Source organism: Balaenoptera physalus (genome assembly GCF_965194825.1).
Source record: "Balaenoptera physalus genome assembly, chromosome: 2".
In the NCBI taxonomy this organism is placed as follows: domain Eukaryota; kingdom Metazoa; phylum Chordata; class Mammalia; order Artiodactyla; family Balaenopteridae; genus Balaenoptera; species Balaenoptera physalus.
In genome coordinates, this window is record NC_138883.1 from 104,355,086 (window position 1) to 104,372,878 (window position 17,793).

A 17,793-nucleotide genomic window follows, 5' to 3' on the forward strand; every position below is an offset into this window, starting at 1 on the left:
AATGTCTCCTACTTAGCCAATGGGAAGAGCGCGCCGTACGTAGGGCCGCCCAATGGGGGCGCGAGCTGCGCGGTATTTGAATCCTGGAACTAGGCGACTTCACGAAGATCTCCAGCGGTGCGGGCTCTGACCGTAGTCTTAACGGCGCCGGGGAAGCTAGTGCTCTCCGTTTCCAGTCCGCGTCCCTCCCTGGGCCGGGCTGACACTCTTGCCTGTCCCGTCCCTCATGGCGCTGCTCCGACGCCCGACGGTGAGTGGGCCGGCGACCTCCAGCGCAGGCCTGGGCCCCGGCTGCGCAGCGCCCTCAGCCGCCTCTCGCTTCTCTCTCTCCTCCGCTCTGAGCTTCTTCGTCCCAACCTGCGCCGCTTTCCCCTTCTTGCGGGCGGCCCGGGCCCTGCGGCCTGTCCTCTCCTCTCCGGTCGGCTTCTCCCCTCCTCTCTTCCACTCTCCGGGTCCCGGCTCCTGGCTTGGCCGTCCCTGCGCTGGGGTGGGGGAAGTGTGGGAAAACGCCTCGGGGGTGGCAGTTGTCAAGTGAGCCCCCAGAGCACTGGGCCTAGGTCGCGGCGAGCGGTCCCCCGAGGGCGCTTTGTTGTTAGAGAGTTACAGCTTCTTGGGGTTTCCTTCCTCTCTTCTCAAACTCCTTGCCAGCTAAGGGATTCGTGGTGAGGATGGGGAGAAGGACTGAAGAAATTCCGCAGGCTGTAAAGTGTTCTAATGTTTGATCAAGCAACAGCCGTGGCTGTTTTTCAGATGTTTTCACATTTCACTTTTATTAGTTTCCTATTTATTTCTGCACACGAAGTGTTACAAGGCTAAGTTCACTACTGTATGGGTTTGTCCCTTTAAAAAAGTAATTTCTTTACTCAAGTGCAATAGAGATTTTGCATATAATTTGGAGCCATATGGCAGACTGAGAGAAGGGTCCAAATTCATTTACTTCGTCTTTGCAAAAAACAAAGTGTTAATGGAATTTTGGATTTTTTTCTGTGGGTTTGAATTGTACCTGGATCTACTTTTTTCTTTGCTGAAAAATGGAGGTTACTGACACACCTGAGCTCCATTCTCCTGGCTGTAGGTTTGTTAAAAGCTGGGGATTTTCCCTTCCAGATGGCTTAATTTAGATTACCAGGCTTCAACCCATTAAGAATTTAACTTTCAAACACTTTTTAAAAATCTCAGGAACTGCTGGAAAAATTGAACAGTGTGACTTTTGAGAATCCTAATAATAATACGTTGAATACATTCGGTATTTAATTGTAACCCTTTTATGAATCTGAGTCAAATTGATAAGTAATTTTTGTCTAATCTATCCCATCAGGTGCTTTCATAGTCAAATTCTGTCTATTCAGGTAAGGCTTGAGTTTTTCCCTGCCCCTCTGTCTATCCTGGTAGGTCCATTCAAACCCCCTGTTGGGAAATTTTTTAAGATTAAGACCCCCAATTCTCAGGGATAGTACATGCTGGTTTTTTCCTCAGGAAATGTTTATCACATATAATAAAATAAACTTTTTTGTGTGAATTGTTTTTAACTAACAAGTTTTGTTTCTAAGGACATTCTGTCTAAAGCAGGTTAAGGTCAACTAACAATTTTTATTTCATACAATTCAAACTTTCAATTTGAGATAAAACTATTTTACCCACGAAAAGTATTTTCTTTCTAAATATCCCTAATAAAATAGAGAGTACATGCTATGGTACCCTCATGGCTAAAAAGCTGTATCTCTAAAGATCTTGTCTACCTGAGTACTTCTTATTTCTAGCATGGCATAAGAATCAAAGCTAGTTTAGGTTTTAAACATCTGGTTTTTAAACAGCTTTTTTTTTTTTTAAAGCAGAAACCACACTTTCTTTTTCTCTTTTTTAAAAATTTTTATTTAGTTTATTTATTTATTTTTGGCTGCGTTGGGTCTTCGTTGCTGCGCGTGGGCTTTCTCTAGTTGCGGCGAGCGGGGGCTACTCTTCATTGCGGTGCGCAGGCTTCTCTTTGCGGTGGCTTCTCTTGTTGCGGAGCACGGGCTCTAGGCGTGTGGGCTTCAGTAGTTGTGGTACCCGAGCTTAGTAGTTGTGGCTCGCGGGCTCTAGAGCGCAGGCTCGGTAGTTGTGGTGCACGGGCTTAATTGCTCCGCGGCATGTGGGATCTTCCCGGACCAGGGCTCGGACCCGTGTCCCCTGCATTGGCAGGCGGATTCTTAACCACTGCGCCACCCGGGAAGCCCAAAACAGATTTTTAATATTGTGTCTTAATTGCACTTGTTACTCATCTCTGTCAAGGAAGGTTTTTAAATAGATGCCATTAATATCCAGGGATCTCTGACAAATGATGGTGGGTACCATATGAGAAGGGATCACTTATCTGTGAAGCTCTTAGTGGACTTTTTAAAAATAGATAAGGTGGATGAGTGATTTGCCTAATTTAGAGTGATGTTATAAATCACAAATAGCATTTTTAGACTTCCTGAAATGTACCTTTTCCCTCTCGCAGATAGATCTCAGCATATTCACCTTTCCTGAATCAATTCTGACACTAGCAAAGTATTGTAAATGATCTCAACTCTTCAGTAATGTTTTTCCTTTTTTTTTTTTTAGGTGTCCACCGATTTGGAGAATATTGACACAGGAGTTAATTCTAAACCTAAAAGCCATGTGACTATCAGGCGGGCAGTTTTAGAAGAAATTGGAAATCGAGTTACAATCAGAGCCACACAAGTAACTAAGGTAACAGCCATGAGAACTGTACCTGCACACCCTAGGCTGATTCTGTAGAGCACTGAGGGGCAACACTGGCCATCTTGCCCTATTCACATTTCTTTTCCCTTTTAGAAAGCTCAGAACACTAAAGTACCTGTTCCACCCACCAAAACAACAAATGTCAACAAGCAGCTGAAACCTACTGCTTCTGTGAAACCAGTGCAGATGGAAGTGTTGGCTCCAAAGGTAGGAAGTTCTGAATTTACAAACATACTTAATGAAGTAGGCTGTTTGGGGCTAGGATATAAGGGTACCTTTACTGTCAGTGCAACTTTTGAAGAACAGTGATAGCTAGAGCTCTACTTTAAAACAACAGTGTAGAAAATGAACATACACATCTATTCAGTGATGGTACCTTAATATAATATTATGACCTTGAATAACAAAGTTAAATACCTTAATACCCAAATAAATTTAGTGATCTCAGAGGAAAATTTGGTAGGTTTTATTAAAATAACTCGCTGTAAGAATGAACTTGTCCATGAAGATGGTGGAAGCTTACAATTCTGAGACCTTCACTCATGGAAGAACAAAGTAATGCCAAAATTCTGTGTTGATAGATTGTAGTCTCCATGACTGGTTAGCTCAACTGAAGTTAGAATGCTAATGGACCCACTGGCCTGTTCATCTTCACCATGTTCTAGTTCATGCATCCTCTCATTCATAGATTACACACATTCATATAATTACAATGAAGCAAGCACTGTTGTAGGTGCTGAGAATACAACAATGACCACTTCACTCTTTCTAGCTCAAAATATTTATATATTATTGTATGTTTGAAATTTAAAAAAAAAACATTGAATATATTTGAGAAATAGGTGAGTATTTACTATACACATCCAATTGTGTTAAGGCTGATAAAGAGACATCTTGCCTTGAGGAGACTTATCCAGAAGGGGCATCTGTACCTGAAAATTAAATATATAATCTGAGGGCATGCTGCTAGGTGCCCATGGGCAATGGATGACTGAATGCAAAGTGCATCTAAAGGAGGGAGAGAATCTTGAGGGATGGAGTGGTCTGGGGAAACTTCCTGGAGTAAGTGGGATTTTTAAGGATAGGAAGAAGCTGATAGGAAGGGGGCACCTTTTGGGGGAACAAAGCAGCAATAGGAATCAAGGCACCAAAGAGGGAATAGGCCTATAAATTATGTCCTTTGGGGCAAAGAGTCAGCAAGTCTAAATTGGGTCAGATGGTTTGTGTGAGGAAACAGGAAAAAAAGTTGGGAAGAAGGTTGCAGCTGGATTTGAAGGCCTTGGAATTTGGATTTTATCCCATTAGGCAGTGAGGAACCTGTGGAATGTTTTGAGGAGGAGAGACCTGATGAAAGCAGTGTAGGGTGGCCATGGAAGGGACGTTAATTAGGAGGTACTGCAGTTTTCTAAGCAAGGGCTGATGGGTGTCTTGAATGAGCCCATATCTCCCCTAAGTGGACATCCACGTACCAGTATCTATACGGGTGCTAAGAAACAACCTCAAATGTGTTGGGATGTACCAGAACTCCTTTCAGGGACATCATCCTGTATTCAGAAGGAATGCTTTGGCTATGTTGCTTGGAGTGGAGGAGTGAGACCCTTAAGCACTTGAGTATTTAAGGAACCGTTTATGGAATAAATTAATAAAATATAGGAAATTCAGGAGATTGAGGTAGCTTTGGGGAAGGTGTCTCATTTGGCTTTAGATTTGTTGAGGTAACAGAGAGACAGCCATTGGGAAATGCATTTGGAAATGGGCCAGCAGTATCTGAAGGAGAAGGCTCCAGCCATTCACAGGTATTTGCAGAAGCTTATTATCATGCAATTTTTGGAGAAAACTGTTTTATGCTGACTCCTGAGGCTTTGGCAAACTGAGTAGTTTGAAGGAAGGAAGAAGGCTTTTTACTAGCCTCTTGTTTGGTGGGTACTGGGGAAACAAGGTGAGTGAACCACTGACTCTGTCCCCAGGAAGCTCCCAGTCAAGTCGAGAATGTCAGAGTGAAAGCATGCACTATAATACCCTGTAGCAGAGGTAGATGCAAGCTTAGGAGATGTACTGGGGAGTGGCAGCTAGAAATTCTGATGAGGTTTTAGATTTACAGATTAGATTGAAACACTAAATTTGGTGATAGTCATTATTCAGCTATAAGAATCTTTTATGGCCTAACTTTCCCTAAAACAAAAACTATATATAAAAGAAAATGAGCACAATTATTCATATTTAAAAAAAAAAGAGTGCTTTTTATTTTTAATTACACAAGAAACATATGCATAAATAAACAAGACAATACAGAAATAGTAGAGTACATAGAATAAAGGGTCAGTTCATTTTAACTATTCTCCCTACCCCCCAAATTCCACTCCACTGCATTCCCTAAAGCTAATCATGGTAACTGATTTTGCCTTTCCACAGCTGAGTATGCTTTTGTACACACGTGTACACAGTCATTGCTATAAATCATGAACTGTCTGATTGGAATCAACGGTTTTTCTTGGAGTCCTTCCTTATTGCACTTAATTGACATTGTTTATCTATTATAAATTTAGTAAATAAAGGAATTCGTGTTTTACCAAAACTTGTGTAAATACCTATATATTTGCATATTCATATTAATCCGTTCTCTTAACAGACCCGACTCATTAAATGTTGGTGCTAGGAGAACTTCAGTAGCCTTTACTCACAGTCTACCCGTCCTTTACCAAAAAGAAGCTTCTCAAGTTCAGCAAAATCTCACAGCTTTATTGTTTCTGTTACTACTTTTCAGTTGTCTCTGACAACCCACAGGACTCATTCATTAATCTAATTTGAAGGTTTTTGTTCTAGAACCACTTTTGTGATGGGTAACTAGCTGATGCATTTTTTTTTTAACCTTTGCATGCAGCAGACTCTGGACAGGATTGCACAGTTGGCCCACAGGGCTTAGGCTATAAAATCTGTACAGGGAAGCGGGATCTTAGAAAGGATTTTAGGATAATTAGATTATGCTGGAGTCCAAAAGGAATGCTTTCAAGAAATTCTAAATTAAGGCCCAGAGCAATTATCCTTGTCTCATCCTGGTGGCCTGGCATATGGCTAAACTCAGGTATACTTCTGAGTAGACACAGGTAAACATTTCAAGCTGCTAAGGCAGTCTGAAGCACGTGAAGATAACCTCTGCCTTCTTAGGCTTCCTGGTACTGATTGCCCTCCCTGGGGAAGTTACCTTAAAAAAGGTAACCTTAAACTGAAGCTACATGTGCTTATTAAAACGCACATCTGATTCTAATCACTCTTGCTCAGTTCCTTCAGTGGGTTCACTTACATTCAAATAAAATCTAAACTCCTTAGCTAATTTCTTGCTCACCTTCCCAGCCTATTTCTGTCACCTCATGCACTACCTTCTGCCGTCCCAAATCAACATGCAGTTCCGAGACTTGCCTTTATTTCTTGGCTTCCCCTGGGACTTTGTGCTTGTGTACCTTTGCCTACTCATTTTCCTTGAGGTCCTACCGTCTCTGGTAACCTTACTAGGTTTCTCCCTGGTACCCCAAGTAGCTCTTCTTATTCCTTCTAACGGTTCTTAAATTCTTGAATAGATGAGGTATACCTGTATACCTCTTGCTCACCTAGCCCTTCCTCAGTTTAAGACCTTTGGTTTAAGAGGGAAGGGCATGTTTTGAATTGCTATCAATATATATATATTGATATATATATTTGTTACTGTTTTCTTCTTCTCTAAGACTGGAAACTATAATCATTGAGCTTTAATGTAAATTAAAATTGTTTATTATACTGCCTTCTCTTTCCTTCTGTATTTTATTACTTTAATACATATTCTTATAGCCTTGCAGTCCTAGGCTGTACTTTGAGAAGTACCTCTTATTCTTTAAAAAAGTAATTGTTTTTGCTTCATTACTAAATTCTTGTTTTAACTTCATAAAATTTTAATTTGTGTGATTTTTATAAATAATCACCCAGTCAGCATAAGAAGATAAAATACTGGGTGTATACTTGCTCAGTCTTTGCTTCCTCCTTCTGTTTTATTCATAGGCTGGAATGTGCTTTCCTGCTTTTTCGTTGCCAATTTCTCAATTTAGAATAAATTGGTTCATGAGAAGAAAACATTACACTTGCACAAGAGGCTACTGCTAAAGTGAACTATCAGCTCTAGGAATCTCTGAACCCAGGTGTCTACCTTTCTTTCACTCAATAAATACTGTGTCAGGGATGACATAGGTATTTGAGATACCTTAGTGGACAAAATCAGTTTGAATAAATGTAAGGTTATAAAGCTTACATTCTGGTAGAGGTAGACAGAAAATAATACACATCATCTATAAATAAACTCTATAGTATATTAGGAGGTTATCAATTCTTTGGGGAAAAACACAGTAAAAGAGATGAAACATAAGTGTGGGGGGGGAATAGAAGGCAGATGGTAATTTTAAATAGGATAGACCTAATTGAGAAGATAACACTTAAGCAAAACTTGAAGAAGGTGAGGGAATTATCCATGTGGATACAGGGACAAGAGGCTTCTGGGAAGAGGGAGACTGCTTGTGGTGAGGCAGACGTGGCCAGGAGGCTGGAGAGAAGCTAACCCGGGCCCCCTGCACTGGGAGCGTGGAGTCTTAACCACTGTGCCACCAGGGAAGCCCCCTAGAGTGGTTTGTTTTTTTTTTTTTTAACATCTTTATTGGAGTACAGTTGCTGTACGATGGTGTGTTAGTTTCTGCTTTATAACAAAGTGAATCAGTTATACATATACATATATCCCCATATCTCCTCCCTCTTGCGTCTCCCTCCCTCCCACCCCCTAGAGTGTTTTTAAACAGAGGAGTATACCTCCGAAAACTTCATCCCCTACATCTTGAATTATTCTCCTCTTACTCTGAAATGTATCTGTTTTGGCTTTATCATTTATAAAAATGCATATGATACTTTTAAACCAGTTGGCCCTGCTTGTATTTGTGATCAAGGCTACTCCTAAGGTAGTGATACATGCACTTTCATTTGTGGATGTAGGGTCCCTCTCCCACACCTGCGGATATCTCCATGAAGGAAGAGAACCTCTGCCAAGCTTTCTCTGATGCCTTGCTCTGCAAAATTGAGGATATTGATACGGAAGACTGGGAGAACCCTCAGCTCTGCAGTGACTACGTTAAGGATATCTACCAGTATCTAAGGCAGCTTGAGGTGAGTGGGCCTTTGTGTTTTGGTTGTACAGCCATGTGGAATTTGCCACATAACTGGGAAGGAAATGAGGTCAGCTCTTTTTTTTTAACTTATTTTTTAAAATTTATTTTATTTAATTAATTTATTTATTTTTGGCTGCACTGGGCCTGCTGTGCGCGGGCTTTCTCTAGTTGCAGCAAGTGGGGGCTACTCTTCGTTGCGGTGCACGGGCTTCTCATTGCGGTGGCTTCTCTTGTTGCAGAGCATGGGCTCTAGGTGTGCAGGCTTCAGTAGTTGTCTCACGCGGGTTCAGTAGTTGTGGCACACGGGCTTAGTTGCTCCGCGGCATGTGGGATCTTCCCAGACCAGGGCTCAAACCTGTGTCCCATGCATTGGGAGGTGGATTCTTAGCCACTGCGCCTCCAGGGAAGTCCCTAAAATTTATTTTTCATTGAAGTATAGTTGAATTACAATGTTGTGTTAATTACTGCTGTATAGCAAAGTGACTCAGTTATAGATATATGTATTCTTTTTGATATTCTTTTATATTATGGTTTATCACAGGATATTGAATATAGTTCCTTGTGCTATACAGTAGGACCTTGTTGTTTATCGAGGTCAGCTTTTTAAACTTTTAATTCCGCCAACAGGTTCTGCAATCCATAAATCCACATTTTTTAGATGGAAGAGATATAAACGGACGCATGCGTGCCATCCTGGTGGATTGGCTGGTGCAAGTCCACTCCAAGTTTAGGCTGCTGCAGGAAACTCTGTACATGTGCGTCGCCATCATGGACCGATTTTTACAGGTAAGGGACATCGTGCAGCTCAGCGAACTTTGCATTTATGCACTGCCAAGGTGTGGTGCCTCTGAAGAAAAAACCAAAAGCCAATTTATGAGATGCCCAAGAACTTCAAGTGCTAGAAAAGGAAGTAGTCCAAGTGTGTCAAACCTCTGGTGATGCTGACCAAAGCTGGGCATTTCTGTTAGGTCAGCCTGCTGCAAAGTGCTCAGGGGAGACGCTGCCTTGCCGCAGTCATTCATCGGAGGAGATAAACCAGCAGGCGGTCTGAAAGTCCATCTGAAGCCTGCGGTGCCTTTGGAGGCTGGTCCTCCAGGCCCACTTGCACAGTTTCCATAGTTCAGTACTCTTTGGTGTTAAGCTTCCTCATCTGAAAAATGAGGAGTTTGGCTAGAGGACTTAACAGTTTCCAGCCGGCTGTGGCATTGAATCAGTGTAGAAGAGGCAGGAGGCAGACTTTTTACAAGGTGTTGGAGGTATGCGTGGGGAGTGTACTCAGTGTGAGGTCTAAAGTAAAGAGGGAGGTAAGAAATGAAGCGGAGAAGCGTAGTGATCATCAAAATATTTCTCAGCTGGTAATGTAAGAACACTGACCAGTTAGAAGAAATGCCAGACATTAACCACTGGTGCGTTGTCTACCAAATGGGTAGCCCTTCAGATGAGGCTTTATTTATTTAAAGTCAACATTTATAATATAGGTGTAGGTCAAGCCCAAACCATACAGTAATAATTGTGTTGATAAGACTGACCCCGAGATACTGCAAAATGCTAAGTCATCATAGAGTCATTGGTTTTTATTATACAATCCTCACTGGATAGGAAAGCACTGTCATATTTTTGGTAGATTTTTCAATATTGAGAGTTGAAGCAAAAAACACAAATTCCTAGTTTAAAAAGAAAAGAAAGTTAAGGGAAACACTTATCCTCCAGGCTGAGATTTTCTCTGACCCTGAAGCATCTTTGGAAGGTTCTTTAGGCTGAATAATGAGTGTACTTTTGGTGAGGATTAAGGAGACACTTAAGGCACTTCCTCAGCCCTAGTCATCCATTAAATCCTGCTTTTTTCCTTGGCGTCATCCTGATTCAGACCATGCTGAGTGCCATATTGGGGCTTCCCGAGACACTCAAGCCAGGATGATGGGGGTGGAGCAGTGCCTGGGAGCTTGGTTGTCAGTCAGCAATTGACTGATCTTGGGCTGATGTCTGCATCTCTTCTCAGTCCATCTATTTCGAAGTGGGGTAAAAAATATGTACTTCCTAGGTTTTTTGTGAGGATTCGATGAGATGATTGCTTGAATCTTAGCACTGTGCCTGGCACATAGCAAGCACTCCATGATAGACAGCTCCTGTGAGCCGTGGTGGTGCCTGTGATCAACACTCAGGTTCCTGTGCCCTTAAGAGGGGTGTGAGCAGAGACAACGTGCACTGCTTCAGGACTTGGTTTCCTCTTACTTTCTTCCACCCAGAGCCCCCATCCTCTCGTTAGTTAAGACTTTTGACACACTCTTCTTCAATTAGGTTCAGCCAGTCTCTCGTAAGAAGCTTCAACTGGTTGGGATTACAGCTCTGCTCTTGGCTTCCAAGTATGAGGAGATGTTTTCTCCAAATATTGAAGACTTCGTTTACATCACAGACAATGCTTACACCAGTTCTCAAATTCGAGAAATGGAAACTCTAATTTTGAAAGAACTGAAATTTGAGTTGGGTCGACCTTTACCACTACATTTCTTAAGGCGGGCATCAAAAGCCGGAGAGGTAAGTGCCTCCAATTCCGTAGGAGACTTTATTTTGCTGTTTGTTGTCTCATCCCAGAAACACTGACCCAATTAAAGGAAAACTTATGAATTTATAGGATGCATCTTTTAGATAAGTCCTAACACTTAACTTATCAGTTCTTAAAAGACTTCATGTTCTGTGTTTGTAACATACTGTGGAATAGAGCAGTGCCTGCGAAGGACAAGTGACTTAAGTGGATTTGAGTTCCTAGATCTTCACCCAGAATTTTGCAAGAGAGTCCTAACAGCCATGCTTCTTACCATCTGTTCTTTCATAGGTCGATGTTGAACAGCACACTTTAGCCAAATACTTGATGGAACTGACTCTCATTGACTACGACATGGTGCATTATCACCCTTCTAAGGTGGCAGCAGCCGCTTCCTGCCTGTCCCAGAAGGTTCTAGGCCATGGAAAATGGGTAAGTATTGAATTTAAGAAGAAATTATTTAGCTGTATTTTAGGGCCTCTAGACACGAAAGGCGTTAGCATTTGTCACACACTATCCTTGAAGCAGTTGCTAAAAGGCCACAGGCTTAAAAGAGCTGCTTGGTGACAACACCATGGTATGCAAACATATTACAGAGTCGTAAAGAATGAGGAAGGCCACCAAGAACTGATAGGCTAAGATTTCTGGGATATTTTTTTAAGTGAAACAAGCAAGTTGTCAAGCACGTAAGACAAAACAGGGCCAAGGCCTGACCTGGTTTACCCGGTAAAGATGAAATGAGCCACTTTTAGGTTCATACAATTAGCCAAGGATGTCAGCTCCCGCCTGGGTTCTTGTTTCACACGCCAAAAAGGATAACAGTGAAACAAAAGGGGCCACTGGCTGCAATGCGAGTCAGAGGATTGCTTCTGTGGATGGGCCCATTCTGGACTGCCACTAAGCAGTTTTAGAGTCTGTATCTGTAGCCCGCAAGCAGCAGAGCAAACACTCCAGCAGAGCCCAGGAGGTGATAAGAAGTGGTCTCATTACAGCCTCCTACCCAGAAGAGATAGGGAAGTGAGTGGGAGATGGCTTGGAGGCGGCCCCCTCGCCTGCCACCCTGTCATGTTCCAGGAGGATCACAAAGCATTTTGCCAAGACAGATCAAAGTGGTTCAAGCCTTTGTCGGCGTGGCCTATGTGGTGGATATGTGTAAGAATGCCAGGGCATCGTGGTGGACCTTTTCCTCGACACACTATGTAGAGTTTACATTTTATTTAAGAAAGAATGGGAGTAAGAGAGAGAAGATATGTATCTGTGCTTATGTATTTGCTAATTTTTCAAAAAATACAAGAAGAATAGACCAGAAATTAATGAAGATGGATATCTCTGGGTTGGGTATCCGGGTAGAAGGTTGAGGATGGGAGCAGAACTTCTGGTTGTGATTGATTGATTGATTGATTTAAGAAATTCATGTTGATTGATTGATTGATTTAAGAAATTCACGTTCTTTTATTTATTTATTTATGACTGTGTTGGGTCTTCGTTTCTGTGCGAGGGCCCTCTCTAGTTGTGGCAAGTGGGGACCACTCTTCACCGCGGTGCGCGGGCCTCTCACCATCGCGGCCTCTCTTGTTGCGGAGCACAGGCTCCAGACGCGCAGGCTCAGCAATTGTGGCTCACGGGCCCAGTTGCTCCGTGGCATGTGGGATCTTCCCAGACCAGGGCTCGAACCCGTGTCCCCTGCATTGGCAGGCAGACTCTCAACCACTGCGCCACCAGGGAAGCCCTGGTTGTGTTTTTTTATTAACCTGTATACAGTGTAATATAACTTTTTTGACTTTTGAACAATATGAATGTTCTATGCAAACCCGAAACTGGAATTAAGCAAAAACAATGTCACTATATATTCAAAGTGGTAACAGAACAGAGGGAAGAATTAATTCCCATAACTTTTGAACACAGCACTCCGACTGTGCACTTTTAGTGGGATGTGAAATTAAACAAAACAAAGGACCAAAAAAAGGTAACATACTTAAAGTTTACTTAGGAGGTTTACTAATCTGTTTCTAGGAGGTTAATAGTAGTCTGTTATTATAATTCTGGAACTGTTTTTATTGTAGGATAAAGCAAAGATTCGTGTTATTAAGGACTAAAATTTTCACTGTAAGAAGATAAAATATTGCTAACAATTATAAACAAAGGAAAACCCTATAATATTAACTCTGTTTTAGAAATATCAATAAATTCATAATGAAAGGCCCAGAAACAATGACAACCCAGTAGCAGTGAAGATACCTAGTGCTCACATCTTGCATACTCAATGCCATGACACACTCGGAACTAGGGCTCCTTCAAGAAATAGCTGATTTCAGGGCCGTGGCAGGGGAAGTACAAGGTGAGCGTAGATCAATTTGTAACAGGTAGCAAGCAAATTCTCAAAGATCAGTGGGGTCACATCAAAAGGACATAGAAGCTGGCTTGAAAGGGCTCCTTCTGACTAAAGTTGAGCATTAAAAAGAATTGTGACAGTAATAGATTATAATGCATTAAAAAATGCATGAACCCATAATGATAAAAAAGGAAGGAAGGAAGGTAGGGAGGGAGGGACTTCAAAAAAAATCAGTAGAATGCCAGCTAATTAAAGTAGAAACAGTGGTAGAGATAGAAATCCACCATTTTTAAACCCCTAGTGTAATAATAGATTCAAGCAAGGATCGTCAATTGATGCTTATAGCATTAAGTAAAATAATTTGGGCAAACAAGATTCACATTGAAAAAAAAAAAAAAAAAAAGATTCACATTGTTCTCAAAATATCACCCCACAGATGTGTAGTATTTCTGAAGAAAAACTGTACCTTTGTGATGGAGAGGTCTGGCAGTTACTACCTTAACCCAGTGATTGAGCTTGGTATCACCAGTGGTGAGACTGCCTGACTTTACCTACCTTCTGGTGTAATAGGAAGTATGCATTATCGCCTAAATAGAATTCATGTCCAAAATGTTGGACATGAATCCAGTCATCATGAAACACAGACAAATCCAGAATGGGACGTTCTCAAAGTAACTGACCTGGATCCTTCAAAAAAAATCAATGTCATTTAAAGCCAAGAAAATGGGAGTTTTAAAGACTAAAGACAACAACAACCAAATGTACTGTCTGTACCTTGATTGGACCCTGGATATAAAAAGAAAAATCTATAAAAGATATTTTTGTAACAATTGGAGAAATTTGAATATTGACTATATATTAGATGATATTATGGAACTGTTGATGTTTCTTATGTGATAAAGGTATTGTAGCTAGGGAGGAAAATACTTTTTAGGAGACTCTTCTGAAACATTTAGAAGTGATGTGTCATGGTGTCTGCAACTCACTTTCAAATGGTCCAGCCGTTTGATGGCTTCAAAAATCACACACAACTTTTGCTGAACCATTTGAAAGCGAATTGCAGACACCATGAGTGAGAGAGAGAAAGAGAAAGAGGAGGAGAGAAAAAGTGGCAAAATATTAAGAATTGATGAATCTGCACAAAGAATATACAGATGTTCATTATCTTATTCTTTCAAATTTTCTATAGATTTGAAAATTTTTGATATAAAAATTGAAGGGAAAAAGACCACTGGTAACATCTATGGCACATGCTCTTGGTACCAATGGCTTATTTTAGCCAAATTACTCTAAGAGGTGCTTCCTTGGCTCTAAACCTATTAACTATAGGCCTCCCTGTTTCCTGGCAATTGATTTCAAAATACCAGTAGTTGTGCATTACATCAGGATTCACTCCTGCTTAGTTCTTTTTTCCTTTAAACTATTTTAGGATTAAGGTTATATCGTGGTTTATTTTCCCAATTATATTATGCATATGAGAGGGGTGTGTTTTAGCTTTTAGAATTTTATCACAAATCTGAAATAAAGTCAGGTTACATATCTTCATACAAAGTAAGTCATGTTATCAATCATCAGCTGTCCTTTTGCTTGAATTTTGGTCTCTGGGAGGCTGAGCCACGAGGCTGGGCCACGAGGCTGGGCCACGAGGCTGGGCCACGAGGCTGGGCGTAGATGCTTCTCTGAGTGCTCTGTGTTCTCTAGTGCTTAACTACACAGGGCCCGACAGGAGAGCGCTGCTGGGAGGTCTTCGTTCTTCTGGGTTTGGTAGCTTAGATTGCTGCTTAGGGGCCAGTTTATTTCTTAATCCTGAACCCCTTTCCCTGACCGACAATACAGATATCTGTGCTCTCGAGCTCCCTACCAGCCGCTGCCAGGCAGGGCTTTAAACGAGGGGACTGAGTTGTGCTAGACCCAGATCTCTGTAAACCCTTTGTTGGGTTTGTTTATACTCTGTCCCACTTTCCTTCCCCTTTCAGTGTGGTGACAGAGGCAAGCATGAAAGCTTTGTTACTTGAAGTACCCTACTTACATGTGCAACCTTCTTTAAAACATAATTATTTGGGACCTTCGCCATTTGATTTAGCTGAGAGCTATGTAACGTCTTAATTTAGTCCTGCTCAGAGCCAGAGTCGTCCTGCATTTACTGGCTGCTTTGCTGGTACCATGGTAGTGGTTGGGGCTGAGACTGACTTTCCAGCAGGTAAGAATATTTTTTATAGCTTTTACGTAAGTAATGTCAGCATGTGTTAAGATGTGCTCTCCTAAAGAAGTGGAGGCTTTATCTTGCTTCTTCTCTTTGCGTTGTGTTCCAGAGCTTAAAGCAGCAGTATTACACTGGATACACAGAGAATGAAGTATTGGAAGTCATGCAGCACATGGCCAAAAATGTAGTGAAAGTAAATGAAAAGTTAATGAAATTCATTGTAAGTACTCTTTCCTAAGCTGTTCAAAGCACTGGATTATGGGTTTGGGGTATGAGAGGATGTATGTGTGTTTGCATTTTCATGTAAATATTTTGGCATGTGTGAGAGTCTGTTTTAGCACAAACTCTTTATATTTTTCTAGTACAGCAAGGGATGGAGCGTACTCATGAACCCCAAGAACTGACTTTCTTTAAAATAAGGTAGACAGGCTCCCTATGTCCAGGCCCAAGCAGCTGTTCAATGTATTATCCATGCTTGACCCGGCATCCTGGGTAGGGCACACGGCAAGCGGGGAAGGCTGGCCGGCATGCAGGGGTCCAACTTAAGTGGCCCTGTGGAAGGCTTGGGTACTCGGGTGACATCACTCAGGGCCTTTGTCCAGCATCTTTCAGGACAATGACTGAGAAGCACCTGAACAGCCAGCATGGTGAGGCAGTCCATTCAGGAAGCATCCTGGGAGCTTGGAGTCTTCTCTGTGTGGCCTACCTGAGAGGAGAAGCCAGAGGAGAGGGGGTGCTATCCTGTGCTTGTGTGATGCCAAATATCAGAGCTCACCACGGGTCTGACAGAGAGCAAGGCGTTTGTACCGAGTGTCCTCACGGCCTGATTTGCTTCCTTACTTGTAGTTTCAGCGTGATCTAGCACACCGTGGAAGCGTCGTGTTTTCAGTCCTGAGGGTATCATCTGGGATCTAAGCACTAGTTGCCACTCACTTTTATGGCCAGTTACTGCTGCCAGTGCTGGCAAATCTGTTGTGTCCTGAAGGCACTTAGGTATGATAAACACAGCTCCCCCCTCCCACCCCTCTGGGAGCTCATGAGAGAAAGCCTGCTCTTTGGACCTTGAAACTATCACCTGTGCTACCAGCTGGGTTTTATCCATCACTAGGCATGGCAGGAGATTGTCAAGCATGACACATCGTGCCCTAGAGCACTTGCTGGCTTCAGTGATTTGGCATCATCGTACCCTTTGAAGACTGTGGGTCTGGCCCTTTGATACTTGTAAATTAGACTAGGAATAAGGTGTAAGTTTGCGGGGTGGCGGGGCGGTGGTGCTCCTGATGCGTGCTTAATCACAGATGACTTCTGCAGGCCATCAAGAATAAGTATGCCAGCAGCAAACTCCTGAAGATCAGCACGATTCCCCAGCTGAACTCAAAAACCATCCAAGAGCTTGCCTCACCTCTGCTGGGACGGTCCTAGGCTGCCGAGGCCCTCAGGGAAGAGTGCTTCGTCTGTGCACTTTGTCTTGCTGATTTGGAACTCCTGACTTTATATATAGTCCTCTGGTCTACTTCATGAAACCTTTTCTCAGACTGATCTTCTAAATGTATATTGAGGAAAAATAAAGCTATTGATTTTCTTTTCTTAAGGTATCCTATGTGTGTGTATTTGGGTATTCTATACTGAAGAAATCAATAGAAGCTTGTTTGACTAATTTCTTTTTGAGCTATTATGATTGTAATATGTAAATTATTGCCCTGATGGCTTGGGGAAAGACCTTACCATTCTCGGAGAAAACTACAACTTGGCTTCAGTGAACGCTCACCCATTCCTAAAGATTGGGTCATTATATAAAATTTAAAATGGGAGGATAACCACGACATTCCCTTTCTAGAACCTGTGTAACTATTTTCTAATTCCTATACAGGAACACCTGGCCCACAAGGGTGATGGCTTCCAGAAGTAACCCTCATAATGTGTTTCACTCCAAGGCATGGTTGAGACCAGGAATAGCAGTGCTAAGGGGCCACAGCTGGAAAAAGGAAGCAGGTCTGTGACATCCTGTTAAAGGTGAAACTTGGAATGCTTTTTCCTGTTGTTGTAACTACATTATGGTTTATTTTATTTTATTTTTGAATTTTATTTTATTTAGTTTTTATATAACAGGTTCTTATTAGTTATCCATTTTATACATATTAGTGTACATATGTCAATCCCAATCTCCCAGTTCATCACACCAACATTATGGTTTATTTTATTTTTTTTGGTGGGCATTAGAAAACAATGTTAAATGTAACATTGTTACATTTAAACAAAGAGGGAATGCATTCTCAGTCTCCAACCACTAACCTAAAAAAAAAAAAACACAAAAAACCCATGAAATAAATGAGTCTCTTAGAGCAACGACTGCCCAAACTACTAGTTCAACAAGAAGTTAATTGGTTTTTCGGGGGAAAGGAATTAGTCAGATACATTTGGGAAACACTGCAAACTCATGTAAGATTCATAAAGACTGAGAAACTTTGCAGTAAGCTCATTTAATGCAGTGTTTCCCCAACCTAGAGCGTGGTAAAAGCTGCCTTCTACGCGACTGAGGTCCCCAGGTGCCTGGCTCTCCAACTCAGCTGTGACGTGTGACTGCCCCATCCTGGGAGAAGAGCCTGGCTCCAGCAAGGCCTGGGCAGACCAGGGCTGCCTGACTAGTAAAGCTTTAAGTTTTGAGCATGGAGAGGAACTGGGTGTCTTTATATGTTAAATCCTAGTATAAAGTCTTATAAATATCCCTTGTTGAGTTAGTGAAGCTTGTTCCCATGGCAGCCTTAGACCAACTTAGTCACAAGTGTGAATGGTAACGAAGTGAGAGCATGAG

General features: G+C 42.0%; 1 protein-coding gene across 1 annotated transcript; it reads left to right on the plus strand.

Moving 5' to 3' along the window:
• The first annotated feature begins 93 nt into the window (after positions 1–93).
• Positions 94–16,581, plus strand: CCNB2 (cyclin B2). Its single transcript, XM_082447508.1, has 9 exons — positions 94–250; positions 2,587–2,715; positions 2,821–2,934; positions 7,732–7,902; positions 8,532–8,690; positions 10,203–10,439; positions 10,738–10,878; positions 15,091–15,201; positions 16,293–16,581. Exons 1-9 carry the CDS (start codon positions 227–229, stop codon positions 16,401–16,403), a joined length of 1,197 nt encoding a protein of 398 aa, XP_082303634.1. The 5' UTR covers positions 94–226; the 3' UTR covers positions 16,404–16,581.
• The last annotated feature ends 1,212 nt before the right edge of the window (positions 16,582–17,793 follow it).